Source organism: Onychomys torridus, chromosome 12, assembly GCF_903995425.1.
Source record: "Onychomys torridus chromosome 12, mOncTor1.1, whole genome shotgun sequence".
Taxonomy (NCBI): domain Eukaryota; kingdom Metazoa; phylum Chordata; class Mammalia; order Rodentia; family Cricetidae; genus Onychomys; species Onychomys torridus.
The window spans coordinates 65,194,499-65,210,112 of NC_050454.1; the positions used below are offsets into that span (position 1 = coordinate 65,194,499).

The window sequence follows — 15,614 nt, forward strand, 5'->3', positions numbered from 1 at the left end:
GCCACTGAAAATATTCCACACTTGAGAAGAAATTGAACTAGCCAAAAATAGCAGTTAACAGAAAAAGTCCATGCAGACATTGCCTAGCAATGAAAAGGCATTCTGAAATGGAGTCTCCTGCCATGGTTCAGCCGTGGTGAGGATGGCAGTTACTCACTAGATTCTGTCATGCTTTGTGTTTGCACAAGACGTGACATACTCTTCTGAAGATGTCTTCTAGTTGCTGTCCATTCCCAAGATAACTTTGGCGTGGACAGTGGAGTTGTAAAATCACAGCCCTGCACTGCTAGCTCTGGATGGAGAAAGCTATACTGCCTTTTTATATCGATTTATTGTTTTTTATTCGATTAAGTGTCTGTGTCTGTGCTTGGGTATGTGCAACTGCATGAAGGTGCCCGTGGAGTCTAGAAGAGGACATCTGATCACTTGGCAATGGAGTTTCAGCCAGTTGTGAGTCTTCCACTTCCCAATGTGGGTGCCTGGAAACAAATACTCTGGTCTTCTGCAAAAGCAGTATGTGCTCTTAATTACTAAGCCATCTCTCCAGTCCTATACTACCCTTTTTTTCAAATATGTGTGTGTGTGTGTGTGTGTGTGTGTGTGTGTGTGTGTGTGTGTGTAAAATTTGTATTTTCTTTACACTAACTTAGTGTTCAGAAAAATTTCCTTAGTGCTTATGGTCAAAGTTGACTAGAATATGAAAGCAATAGGACAGAATGCAGATCACATTGTAGGGAACCACAGAGTAAATACAAAGAATGAGAGCTAGGAAAGTTACTTTTTCAGCACACTCAGTGAGTTGAAGGAAAGTTATTTAGTCACAGAAAATTCCAGCAGATGTGCTGAAGCTCACATGATCTGTATTTTAAATATACGTAGAGTTTAGCTGTCCTACAACTTGGCATTCTTTTGTAATACAGAATGTGGAAAGTTCACATCTGATTTGCTACATCCCCTGTGAAGGCGGAGTGAGGAGGCCAGGAGAGCGAGGAGAGGACCAGAATGAAAACTGTATAATGTGTTCTCCCTTGATAGTTTCTATCAAGGACCAGCCTTCCTAGGTTCTAGGAATGAGTCTCTGAAAGGGCTCCCAAATCAGCTCTTCTCGGTGTGTGTGTTGATGAGGCTGAAAGAATGTTCTGAGGCTCAAGGCCACTGGGCCTTGCAATGCTCTGGTTTTCATGGTTATAGGGAAGGAGCATATCTGTGAGTAGAATAAAGCACTTAGCTGACACTGAGGTCACCTTCGACTATTCTGAAAATGATGTGGTCAGCAGCAACATAGAGGCACCAGATCAGCCACGTGTGGGTACAGGATTCTGTGCGCCATGCTGCTCCCTTTCCCACCACAAGCTCATGGCATGATGTGCTCTGTACCCTTCATATACTCATGGATACTGCAAAGATATTTGCTGTGTTTGCTTTATGCTCCTTGTTCCAAATCCTTTGATTCCCATGCTTTTCAGACTTGGCTTGTCAATTTTATTTGTTAGGACAGTTACTTACTGACCACACCACCCAGAATCTGGGCAGGTTATACTTTGATAAACCCTTAGAGATTACAAAGAAAATGGCTGATTACAAAAATGAAAAAGGTTATATAAATAAAACTGCCACAAATTTTCTTCTCATCTAAGAAAGTGAAATACATCCTGCAGGTGTTAGGGAGACTGGTATATATGCAGGGTCTATTGACTGATTTCTGAAGTCAACTGAGGGGGAGCTATAATTTTGGTATATTAAATGATTTTAGTAAATATTCTTTAATTCAATAATTCCACAAAATTTTAACTGTCAGTGATTCTTCTGACCTTCTTAAGCTATGAGCCATTATTTTCCTTAATGATGTAGAATGTTCAATGTGTACAATGCCTCCAAAACTTCACTGGTTGAAACTTTCCCAGGTACCCTCCAGGTGACTGACAGTCTTAACTCCTTTGTCTCCTGGACACAGGCAGGAATGCTGCTTTATCACATCAAAGGATTCCAGGTCACCCTTTAACACTCTTCTGAATGAATGTAGAAATTATAGATGGTGCTTCTTTATGACTAGCTCCTATTTAATGGGATTTCATCACCCTTCTGATGGACATGCATTGATGATCTTTTTGTAAAAAGAGACAAAGGTAACCAGTGCTCAGCATCACTGAGTTTGGAGGAATCTTAGGAAAATAAAGAGAATCTCCATGACAATAGCTGCGTTTTGACCCTGGAGGGGCTGTTCGTGAAAAAAAAGTGAGGAATACATTCTTACTGGAAGCACTCACCAGGGTTGTGAAGAAGTAGTGATAATATTCAGTCATCATGCCCATGAACAAAATCTGCAACAGAGATATGAGGGATAGAATCACAAGTAGAATTATAATAAAAAATAGAGCATCAGTAGCCTGTCAGTGCAAACACTTGGGAGCATAAAACTTAGAAATCTGCAGACCCAGTAGATCAGAATCCTGAGACCAATTAGTGGCTGGTGAGGAGGCCACAGACCTCCAACTTATTTTATATCATTACACTCTTGGACTTACATTGAAGTAATTGGTCTGATGATCAAATTTAAAAGTAGTTTCTGGCCAACAAATTTTATATTTGGAGTTGTGCATGATGACATAGGGTTTTGTCTTTCATTTTGCTTAAACTTCCAAAAGCAACCCCCTAACCTAGAATTGTAATGTGATTGTGTAGTCTTCATCCTTACCACAATGCATTCTCAGATGAGAAGTCATTGTACGTTGACATGGCAATGCTAGTTATTCAGATGTTTTCAAATGAGGGTTTATAACTGAATGTGTCTCTGAAAACCTACCACATACTTCTCATCTTACCCAACTGTAGTAGGAATTTTAAAGGTACTTGTTAATAAAACTCAAACCCAAGGCCAGTTGTTGGGGTAAATGCTGGAAGATCAGAGAAGCAGAACAAGCCACAGCTATCTCACCTTGCTAGTTCCTCAGGTGATCCTGTTTCCTCAGGCTGGAAGCTCCTGAGTCCTCCTCCACATGAATCTCAGCTGAACTGTGTTGCTCCAAAGCTTAACTAACTACATGCTTTTTCCTCCCCTAATTCCTGGTCCTCACGCCTTATATACTTTTCTCTTTCTGCCCCCACTCCCTAGGATTAAAGGTGTGGGTCACCATGCTTAGTTGTTTCTAAAGTGGCCTTGAACTCAGAGATCTGGCTAGCTCTGCCTCCCAAGTGCTGGGATTAAAGGTGTGTACCACCACCGCCCAACTTCTGTTATGGCTTACTCTTCCCATTTTCTAGCCACCATTTCTGGCTCTGTTCTAGTGGCTGTCTGTTCTCTGACCCCAGATATGTTTATTTCGGGGAACACACAATATTTCAGGGAACACAATACCACCACACCCAACAAACCTGAATTCACAGAGAGAGGAAGATCAGACTTAGACCCAGTTCACATTATTTCTTTTTTCAACATTTTTTAGTGTGTTTTAGTAGAATTAGAAGGTATGTATTTTTCTAACTATTTTTAATCAAATAGATTTTATTATATACTTCTTTATTTTCCATTATTTTAGTGTATGAAATTGTATAATTATGACATTGTCATATATACATATAATTGAGCTTGCTGTTCTTCTTTATCTTTTCTTTCCATTCTTGCTTTGCCCAAAGCATGCACACACTCGCACACGCATACACATATCAAGATTTCACAGATGAGAGAAAATACGTTTTTTAGAGCCTATTCTCAGTTACATCTTTAGGATCTTGATTTTTCCAGAAATTCTATGAGTTCATATACTGTTGTATTTGTTGAGAGAAGAGGAAGGTAGCTAAACAACATAGTGGTAGTAGGTAGGTAGTTTATTAAATAGAGATTCCACTTTTGTGCTCAGTGCAGCAGAAAACATTTCAAATGGCTTCCTACATCTTCTAAGTCAGGATGTCATCTTCCTCATTGCAGGGTTTACAAAACATTGCTTGAATACTACTTATTGTTCTTGGCTTGGAATGAATACAAAAATTACCAACTTACATTTCTGAAGCATTTTTCCTGACACCTCTTGCAAGTTCGGTATACAAATCATAACCTCTCTGGAAGTTTTTAAGTCAGGGTTCCTTGAACCCTCTCATAGCACCATTCTGTTTAAGAGTATCTAAGGTGGTGGAGCATCACTGATCCATGGGAAACATGTATGTTGGCAGTGAAGAACAAAGACGTTCAGAACTTAGACTAAAGAGCCATCTCTTTAACGACATAAGTTGTCAGAGGTTCTGCCTAAATATTAGAGCTGGCATAACTTTACATGAAAAGGAATAAGGAATGAAGAGCATTTAAAGACAGCAGTAACAAAGTGTGGACACTCAGGAGACACCTCTGCTAACATGAGCAGCAGAGGCTGTGTAGTGACACTGGAATGTCTGAAAGAGAGATGAATGATGGGAAACTCTTACTGTGATTCATGAGCTAATGGGATCTGAGTTGTTCCTCTGGTGCTAACAAGATCAGGCACACAGAAGGGTTTTTAAAGGTGGACTTGCTTTAGGGCCATGACCATTTAGAACCATGCAGGGTGAGGTCTCGTTAGCTGGTTTCTTCCACCATTCGAGCGTAAAGAACTGGCTTGCCAGGGTCAGGCAGGAATCCAATTGTTCATTTTGGTTATTAGATTGTGTAAAGGGAACTGTGTAAAATTTATGTTAAGCTATGAATTTGGACACCAAGTTTAAAATACTATTTCTGGAGTTGATACTGAAATACAAATCCACCTGAGTTTACAACTTTCATTTTGACAAAATTTTCCTTTTGAGCCTCGTAGAAGGTTTTGTTCCCCTGTTGTGAACATGAACACATTTTAGGAAGAAAAACAATTATTGGAGCCATTATTTTATTATTGTTTTTTATAATTCCTGGAGGCAAATATTCATTTGTTGTGTGTTATTCAGTATTAGAAATGGGATGTGGCAATGGAGTGAGTAGCTGCTGTCAGGCCTGCTTTTATTGCAGAAGGAACCTGTGGGTCCTCCAGGTGTACTTTGCATTTGTTGTACCACAAACTTCTCTGCTGTCTTCCCTAGCTAGGTGTTTGGACCAGTGTCTCTCTGACTTTGTCCTGATTTTCCTAGAAATTATGAAACAAATGTAGAGCCATTGATCATAACCCTATCAACTTTGCGGCCATTTGAGAACCAGAAGGAGGAAAAACTTCAAGATTAAAAAAATGAGAAAGCTCCAAGAATGATGTGTTTTAACATTTGTCCTTCATAGTGGCCTGTAGACTGAATGGGATGCAAAGGGCTGTCTTCTGAGAGCATGCTTTGTAAGCATCACTTTATGACTTTTTCTTTGGATGTTAGGAAGGGATTAAGAAAAACGTCACATCAGGATAAATGTCAGTTTTAAAAACAAAAATGTAAAATCATGACATGGAGAGCTTTCTAATTTTTTTTGTTTTGTTTTTTCAAGATAGGGTTTCTCTGTATAGTTTTGGTGCCTGTCCTGGATCTTGCTCTGTAGACCAGGCTGGCCTTGAACTCACAGAGATTCACCTGGCTCTGTCTCCCAAGTGCTGGAATTAAAGGCATGTGCCACCACTGCCCAGCTCTAATAATTTTTTGCAGAACTGACTTTTTCCTACAACTGTCTTCTCTGAATTCCTATGCCATGTTTATCTGCTGAATTGAAAAGTGGTACTCAATTTACTAAGTTAGCATTGCTAGGACATAAGATGTTTGAATTTAAACCAGTGTACACACTTCACCAAGTTAACATTGCTAAGCACAAGTTCTGCTTCTGTTTAAATCATTCCATCTCAAACAATGCTATATAACAAATGTGGGATCAGTTTTGTCATATTCAGTTATACTCTTTATTCTCCTTAATTGCTTATACTAATATGGTCTTCTAATAGTACTAGTTTCCAAATATAAATATTATCAAGTAAGTTGTGAGATCGTATCATTAGCATAGAGAAAAATAGTTTCTGATCAGTGAGGTGAGGATGCACAAGGCTGAACTCTCAGCACTGAGGAGGCTCAGTCAATAGGTTTGCAACTTCAAATCCAGCCTGAGTACACAGGGCAGAAGATGGAGGATGAGATCCCTAATTCAGAAGTCATTAATTCTGTTTGTTAAATTTCTGGCCCAGTGGGCACATGACAGGATGGTAAGTCCTTGTGCTTACATGATGCCATGTACTGGATCTAGCCAACGAGATGGGAAAGATAAGGACATTTGCCACCTTACTAATGCTATCATATTAGTTGGTTGGTTTTCAGCACTTGGAGAAGCTATTCTTTTTCTGAATAAGCGCCTTTTTTTTTTTTTCTCTTTTCCTAAATACCAGGAGTCATGTAAGTGATCCTGTTAACAAGTTTGTTTTGATTTTTAGAAAGGTTAAGGCCAAAATAATGAGCTCTCCAGTCAGAAACACAGGTATCCTAGTGTGGACAAAAATCATGCAGGTTTGTCTAGTTTTTTTTTTTTTTTTAAACCAACTTATCCCTTCCAATTCACCACTACTTTTAATAGACATTATCATTCTGTTTCAAATGTCTTTTTCTAGGCTGCTCTAATTAGTTATAGAATAATGATACTATAAATAAATCATCTTCATTGGGTATCCAGAAATAGGATAGATATTTGATTTTCCTCTAAAGAATGGTGGACTGTTCCAATCTAACGTAGCCGGGCTGGGTTAATGTAATAGGAAGTCCTATGACCAACTCCAGCCTCCAGCAATCCCATTAATGACTCTTGATAGTAAGTCATACTCTGTATTACTTGAGGATCAATTTTAAGAACTCAAAAGAGAGTAGTAAAAAAAGAGGCAAGATCTGTGTCCTTAGGACATGCATTCTCCCTTCATAACATAATTCAAAAGGAGGAAAGGATGGTATGAGTCACTTTAATGCTTTCTCTGCATTGTGGTACTGAGCTAGGAAAGGCTACATGGTTACTCCTTTGTTTCAATTTTTACCTTTTTTAAAATTTGCATCTAGAATTAATCTGCATATAGCAGAACAAAAACCCAATGCCATTTGGCTCCTGAAAGGACATTTGTAATGGTTCTACTAATATCAATATTCGTTAGGAGACAGCTACAACTCATTAACAATGATGAAACCACACTGGTCCAGCTGCCTTGTGAGGTTTTCAAAACTACCAGGAACCTTGTACACAGTAGCATTGGTCTAGCTCTGTTGTCCTTAGATAAGCTTTTAGATTTTGATGGGTGGCTATCAAGTACATTGAGCAGCACAATGTTCATAAGATCATGTATTTTCTAATATCCAATTGACATTTAGATGAATAGGATCTAGTTTATAGGGCTATAAGTTGTGTGGTGGCTGCAGAGTTATCTTGTGAGATAGATGGAGCCAAGCATTCCAATAGCATCTCTTAGGTTCTGAAGAATCCTGGACCTTCATTCTATTCTCCAAAAGCAGTACCATGCTACAGAGACAGCAACAGCAAATATCCTCCATGAATTCCCAACATTCATCATTACGGGAAAGCCATGTATAAAAATAATGGTCATTATGTAGTAGCTCTAGGAGCAAAACCTTAAAATAGAGCCTGGAGTTCTCCTGGGCTATTTTGAAGGGTTTTGTAATATTTATATGGCTTTTTATTACTGCTTCTTCACTCAAAAATACATGTCCTGGAAGTTTATATTGACTAAACCAAAGTATATTGCTACGTTTATGGTTTTCTCAATAGAAGGATGAAGTCCCAGCCATCAGGCATGGCTTCTATTCAATAATTTCAAGTGAATAACTTCCCAATGTGTAACATGTACTGTAGCTTAAGTAAGAACTTTTTCTCCAGACAGGAGTAAGTTCTTTCTCCATAAAAATCTTCAGAAATAGTGGGATGGAATCACACAGCAGAGCAACAATTTTAAGATATAAATTTGAACTCCAGGGTGAATCTTTTTTCTTTTCTATGACACAGTTCCATCCATGCTTTCTTTTGAATGTGATAGTTCTTAGTCTACATGAGTTGTACTGACTGTTATCAGTGTAATAAGTGAGTATAAGCTAATCTTTTGATACATTCTCATTGTCAATATTTTCTGCCACAAATTTCATCCCTAAAGGACAATTCATTATAGAGAGAATAACAGTGAGTCTGAAGTAGACTGAAGTTCCCTGTAGGCGTCCACATTTTGACTTGAGCACACATTCCCATGCCTACATGACAAGAGACTGTAAATGCTATGCGATCTGGGTTTGAAGATGAGACAGTTACCCTGGATTATCTGTGTGGACACAAGATAACCTGATCAGGTGGAAACAAGAGGACTGCAGGCTTAAACTGACGTTCAGAAGCAAAAGTTAAGAGATGATGTGATGTGAGGCCACAGAGCAACAGATGAAGATAACCCTAGGAGATGAAAACCACAAGGAGCTACACTTTTCAGTCTCCACCTCTATGAGGAAAGCAGTCTGCCTCTGCCTTCAGTCAAGACTGAACCTCCAGAATGGCCATGAGATTTCTATTGTTTTTAAGCACTGTGTATGGACAGTAACAATAGAAAGAAAATGCACTTCCTCTCATCTTTCCTTGATCACAATGCATGAGGACTCAGAGTTTTTAGTATGTGAGCATCAACTACGTTCTTCAAGAAGAAAAATAAATTTTCTATTTGAAGTTGATATACTTCTATATTTTTAATTGCTTCCCTTTACATGGAAATGCTAACAGCATGTAAGTACATGCTTCCACTTTTTTTTTTGTTCCATTTGACAACAACATTATACCTTAACAAAGTCAGCCCAGTTTCTTCTTGCTTTCAAGATAAATCACAGAAAAGGAACGGACATTCCACGAAGCACTCGCTGCACTATTTGGTAATGTCTTTAGGTCTTGATGCTCCATAAGATTCTGTCTCCCAAGCTGTGTTCAGAGGAGAGGGGGAGCTGACACTAATGGATTTTAATAAATGGAGTGGAAACAGGTGACTTTCTGTTGGCTTTAGAAAGTGATTCTACTAGTAGAGCTAGACTGTTTCATCTGGGTGCTCAACAGATGAGATTGGGCTGTTTCAAGGGTACCAATGGCTGAGAACAGAACAGGGAGAAAAGATTATGGATGGTGCAATGCAACAGGCAATCTGGCAAAGAGGAGGGACTGGAGCTTTGGGAAGATGACATGGACCTAAAAATTAACATTCAAAAATGCTCAGAAGAACCCAGTGGAACAGTCATCTTCAAGAACGGATACAGTGGAAGAAAATTAGTGAGCATAATCTGGATGGAAAAGTGGACCTGATTCGTGGCACACAATCTCTTCATGATAAGCACTTTCCATAAAGGTGGGAATAAAAACTACACTTCAAATTTGTCTGAAGATAACCTTTCAAAGGTGAGATAGAGCACAGACATTCAGTTGTGATCTCTAAAATATACATAGCCTAGTAATGTGCTCAGTAGCCTGGAACATTCAGAAGCACCAAGGGACTTTAAAAACTACCAGTGGTGCTAGAGTAAAGGTTCACAACTGAACTATCATTTATGCCTGCCGAGAGAGAGAAAATCCATTTTCTCTGATAGAGTGACACTGGGTGTATCAACCACTCCAGGGCAGGCCTCATGTTCATGAGAAGTTGACCAACATATAATGGAGGAGTTTGTGTGTGTGTGTGTGTGTGTGTGTGTGTGTGTGTGTGTGCGCGCGCGCGCGCGCGCACGCGTGCTTTTATTTGGTTACAGTTTGGTGAATTTTGTTGCTTTTCTTTTTGTTTTCTTTTTCTTGGGCTTGGGGAGGTTTTTATTATTCTTTTTAAGAAAGAACTTAAGTATGGGTTGGTAGAGAGGGGGAAGTGATCTGGAAAGACTTGAGGAAGGGGAAGAATATGATCAAAATACATTTTAATTTAAAAATTGTTTTAAATAATAAAAATATAATAAAACAGAAAAAAGGTACCATTTGTGAAGTTGCATTTTTAAATATTCTGATATGTCTGCGCCAGGATGGATTGTAGGCATGAATAATCATTATATTCTCCAGGTGATATGTGTTCTAATGCTGAGACCACTGATCTATATTAACTAACCTTGTATTTCTAAGATACAGCACTTAAGATCATCGCTCCCATTTGGTAAATGTTATACCATGTCCATTCATACATTAGAGAAAGTGAATTTGAGAATGCAGACATAGTTATAGTATAGTCCAGGTGTGGTTGCAGTTCTGGGCTCTTATCACTTTATTAGTTTGTTTATTGATGATAGGAATCATAGTTAGTAGAAGAAACAGTAATTTTCACACAATCCATAATCCATTTGTGAGTTTGGTCAGAGCAAAGCTGGACTGACAGTGGTTGGAGTTTAGTCTTAATTACTGTATCTATCAAGCTCAGGAGCTCCACAAGTTGACCACTGACATTTAAGAAGCCTGAACTCTGCTGTAAAATCTTCTTCTTTGGACTTTGGTGGAGATTCAGGTACTAGAAGGGGATTGTTTGCTTTTTGTAGGCATTTAGATAGATATTGACTTTGGGATAAAACAGCTTCTTAGATGTTGGAATTATTAATTCCAGATTTCTTATGTATGGTTTTTGATACCTTTTGTAATATCTGAGGAACTATTTAATCTCCTTAGTGAATTCTTCTTTCATTAAGAAAGGATAGTTATGGTCATTTAGCTCAGTGGCAGAGCATTTGTTTACCAAATGTGAACATGGGTCCCATAGCCCACTGACCTACCACAATAAAGAAACAAATATTATTTGTAAAATCTTATAGTTTATTTTTCTCTTTTTGAAATAAAATTATGAATTGATTAATATAGACATTTCTGAGTGCTAGATGCTGCCATATAGTTGATCAAGGTATACAGGGATGTGTATGGTACATGAAATCATATGTCTTTATTAAAGTGCTAACTCAGGTAGAGGGCAGAACTTGGGGTTTCAAACATGGGAGGATAAAGTCAGACATTTTACTTAATGAACAGTGTTTTGAGACTACATATAGGTGAGAGGAAAAGAAGGATTTGTTCTAGAGATGTCAGTTTGTGGTGATATTTTATTTGTGCTGAAATGTGATTTTATTTGTATGTTAATAAATAAAATTGCCTGGGGGTGAGAGCTAATAACAAACCATTTAGCAGCAGTCTGGCAGTGGTAGCACATGCCTTTAATCCCTATCACATGACAGGCAGATCTCTACGTGTTCAAGGATACAGCCAGCATGGAGACACACGCCTTTAATCTCAATACCAACCATACAGACCTGGCTGGAGGTCTGTATAGACAGGCAGTGGAGAGGAGGCCATGTGGTTGGGTTTACAACCAATGAGAAGGCAGAACAGAAAGTCAATAAAAAGGCAGACACACGGGAAATAGGTCTTTTTCTCAGGGGAAGGATGGCAGTGGCAGCAGGTGGTAAGAAGGCCGTCTTGGTCTCAGCTCTTAGCTACTGCTCTCTGACCTCTGGGGCTTTTAACTCTGCATTTAGCTCTGTGTTTCTTATTTAATAAAACCGTTCAGAATTACATCTACATCAGTTCAGAACAAGATGGTAAGAGGACTGGAGAAAAGAGGATTGAATCGGAGACATATTCAGAGACTTGAGTCTCCCATATTTGGCAACTCATGAATATGAAAAGTAAATGGAGGCAAGTGAGCTTTCAGCTGTCCGGTTTCCATTATTGGATGTTTGTCATCATCAAGAGAGGAGTTAGGAAGACAAAATGTTTGGGCAGAGGAAGGGTGAAGAAGCTGAAAGGTATTCAGTGGTGATTTAATAATGCCCAGTATGGTCATAAGATATAGGATATGAAGACCTGGTTTGACCTTTTTCAGATATGAATACTGGTTTGCCCTTCATGTTGAACTTCATTATATATGAAGATTTGGTTTAGCTTTCATTAGCTATGAAGATCTGGCTTGACCTTCATTAGATATGAAGACCTGGTTTTTCTTCAATCAGATATGAAGGTTTTGTTGCCTCTTCATTACATTTAAAGTCTTGGTTCAACTTTCTGAGATATGAAGACATGGTTTGACCTTCATTTTGAGCTACATTACATATGAAGACTTGACTCAGCATTTATCAGGTAGAAGACTTGTTCCAATCTTCATGAGATGTGAAGACCTGGTTTGTCACACTGAGGAACAGCCTTAGACTCACTATCATCATATAATGTGAAAGGTGATGCAAAGACAGGAAATCAGGATCAAGAAGCATGGAGTCATTCTTTGTATGGATGATGAAAATCTACAACAGGTGGAATGTCTTAGGTATCAATACTGGCCCAGCACTCCTGTATGCACTATCAGATTTAGTGTTTTTAAGCATGATATGAGGCACATGAAATTGCCTCTCTCATATAAAGGCATAAAATAACAAATCTTCTGGTCCTCTGCTAATTGGCGACCTTATTTATTAGGTTGGGGTTGTTAAAGGTATCTTATTTCTATTTTATCACAGTATCCTGTTGAGCACACAGAAAGTACTCCGTAAGTATTAGCTGAATAGAAATATTCACACCACAGTAGCCCAGAACACAGAGTTTGATTAACAGTTGTGGGAAGTTCTTAGGGACCCTTTTGGTAAGATTTTCATTTGTGGAGTGTTGAAGAAGCAGATGTATTTTGCACAGCAACATGATTCTCCCCTTATTTAGTCTGGATGTTCATTTGAAAATTGGGTATATGTTATGTACCCTTTTCCATATTGAAAAGGGCGCATTCTGGATTGCATGTCTCCACAGTTCTAAAGAAGATTGACGTTCACTGTTCCTACTCAAGTCTTAGGATGTGGCCCAATACATACAACTATAACTCTTTGCATTTTTCTAAAATAGATCTACCTTGAACACCAGGATACATTTTTATCTTCTATTAAAACCACATTTGAATGGGGCTGGAATGAAGCATAGGCGTATTTCTGAGAAGCATACATAGAAATACATCTACAGCATTTTTATTGCTTCCTATTTCAAGTTGAAACATATTTCAGTGTTCTTCTAAATATACTAATATACTTTTTGGAGGATTTGAAGATTATTGAAGTGGGAATCCTGAACAATATGAACGTGGTTGATTGGAGCACATTTTCAGTAAATTGTTGGCTATTCATAAATGTCAATTAATTGTTGTATGGTTTTTTGGTTTTTTTTTTTTTTTTTTTTGGTTTTTCGAAATAGTCTTTCTCTGCAGCTGTGGAGCCTGTCCTAGAACTTGCTTTGTAGATGAGGCTGGCCTTGAACTCACAGAGATCCACCTGCCTCTGCTTCCTGAGTGCTGAGATTACAGGCATGCACCACCACTGCCTGGCTTTTTTTTTTTTTTTTTTTTTTAATTTTCAGAGCTGAGGACTGAACCCAGGGCCTTGTACTTGCTAGGCAAGCGTTCTACCACTGAGCTAAATCTCCAACCCCTGTTGTATGATTCAGATAGCACATTAATATCTGTGAACTGCTCCTTATAACTAAAATTAACTATATGCTCAGGGGCTGTAAATATACTTTAATATCAGCCTGAGAGAAACATAATTAGAATGAGAACATACTGCCAAAATAATTGTATAATATACTACAAATTATCATCCAGTTAGTGTAAATTGAGATACATCATGATTATGTCGTCAGGATTTATCCACAGTAATGAACTTATCAATTAGCTGGCTCAAAGACCATCAAAGGACTTGAGGAACTTAAAAGATAATGTATTGCTTAATTAATTCCCCATTTCTTAGACAGCCTACTAAGTATAAAGCAGTGCACAAATTCTTTATATCTCAACACTGGTGAGCGAATCCATGAGCATGGGAAAATATAGAAGTTCTAAGCTGAAGACATGTATAACCAGCTTGGAATCCAATAATCCTGTTTGTAGGTGAGGTGTTGAAGCTGGAGAGGAGCCAGTATATTTTCTCCTTGGGGTATATATAAAAGACTATAAACAACTCAGGCAATGAGGGCATCAGGCCCTGTCCTGAAGTTCTAGCTCTGCATCTCTCTCTCACTTGAAGTGTGCGGATATTTTAAGCTGATAAAAAGAAATCATTCTAGCCAAATGACTAGCACATGTTAGCTAATAGGAAGTACCAAATGCATCGAAGTTATTTATTAATTTATTTCGGTGAAAGAGCCAAACATTTCCACCAAGTTTCTACTCATTGTCCTTACTGTTTCTACTTAAGTCCCTTACTAGTTTATAAAGTGACTTCATGGTTTCAGACCCGTTTGTAGGCATTGGATGGATATGTTTTGGGGACCTTGTTTTCAGGGTCTCCCTTTGCCCTCAGAGGGCAGGCAGAGTTTTACTGCTGTGTTGCTATTGTTTGTACAGTCCCATCTCTAACACTTTTAATTTTCAAAACTGCTGAAATACAGATTGACTTTTTATAATGTCTCTACCACATTCTATCCTTGGCCATGGGGCTATAGGCATAGGCCAATACTTTCTATAAAGATAGAAACAGTTGAGTTATTTGAAACTCACATGAAACTACTCTCTGAAAGAAGTAGAGGCTAACACAACATGTACTCCAGATTTGATAACTGTAATAATTGAGTGGTAACTCAAAAGTAACCGAAACAAGCTAAATCCTTAGTTTGTTTAAATCCTTAGATTAGTTCAAACCCCACCCTTATACCTACTGACTGTGTGATATTAGCCAAGTTGCAAAATCTCTCTGAGCAATCATTTTCTAGTGCAGAGTTTTCTTTTTGAGAATGTTCTTATAAAAATGAAATGAACGCTACATAATTTATGTTCAGTTCAGTGCCTTGCATAAAACAGGGGTTAAACAATAGTAGATGTTAAGGTATCTGGTCTACCCTGCATGTCTGTTATTAGAAAAGATGAACTAAGATGCCAGTTAGAAGGCACGGGTTTGCACCTCCCAGCACTGTGAGGCTGTGCTCAGTAATGTTTAGAGTCCTGAGAGACAAAGAGTGACGGTATGAACCTTGTCTAATCACCTCTGTTTGCCCTCATCACAGCCTGTGGGCACAACACATACAAGGCAAAAATCAATGCAGAGAATTATTTGATTAATCAGTACTGCCATCGTACTTCTTAGCAGAGAAGCTAAACATTTAAAACATACACTTTCTTCGTGACCTTGCTTTTATGCTAATTGAATATGAACAGAAAGAAAGGGAGAAATGAAAGTATATGTGTGTTGATAGGAAAAAAACCGCAATATCATTTTATAAAACATTTTCATTCTGAATGTTTTATGGCTCATTTCTCAATTACTGCTTTCTCTGCTGCCACAAGCATTGTGGGGAAGAGACTACTCTCTTGAAGCAGGTAATCATGCAAATGATAGAGTAGGGTTCCTAAGTTGGACACAGAGGCTTAAGAGCATGCCAGACAGTTTTCCAGCTCAAGAAGTTGGCTGAGTCCTATTGGGAAGTATTAAGGCAACTCCACATAGTTAAAAGGGAAGTTTATTTTGTGGGGTAACTTACAAGTAAAATGATAGGTTTCAGGGTCCAGGAGAGGTGAAATGCAGTCCAGCGTGATCTCTGGAGAACTCTACTTGGTCTACATCCAGCATCCAGGATCCAGGAACCAAGAGAACAGGCACATTCGGATCTCAGGTCTTAAAGGCTCCTGTCTCAGCCCTGCCTTGTAGGCGTGACAGTTACCGAAGCCTCAATGGGGGTAGTACTTCCAGGTCAAAGC

At 38.5% G+C, this 15,614-nt stretch overlaps 1 protein-coding gene across 7 annotated transcripts in view; it reads right to left on the bottom strand.

The window, feature by feature from the left end:
- Grik1 (glutamate ionotropic receptor kainate type subunit 1) overlaps positions 1-15,614 on the bottom strand; it is a 404,890-nt gene that overhangs the window by 111,721 nt on the left and 277,555 nt on the right. For all 7 annotated transcript variants that reach the window (XM_036203403.1, XM_036203400.1, XM_036203401.1 and 4 more), the window contains exon 5: positions 2,268-2,321. In XM_036203403.1, coding sequence (XP_036059296.1) covers positions 2,268-2,321 — 54 coding nt within the window. The remainder of the gene's footprint in view (positions 1-2,267; positions 2,322-15,614) is intronic.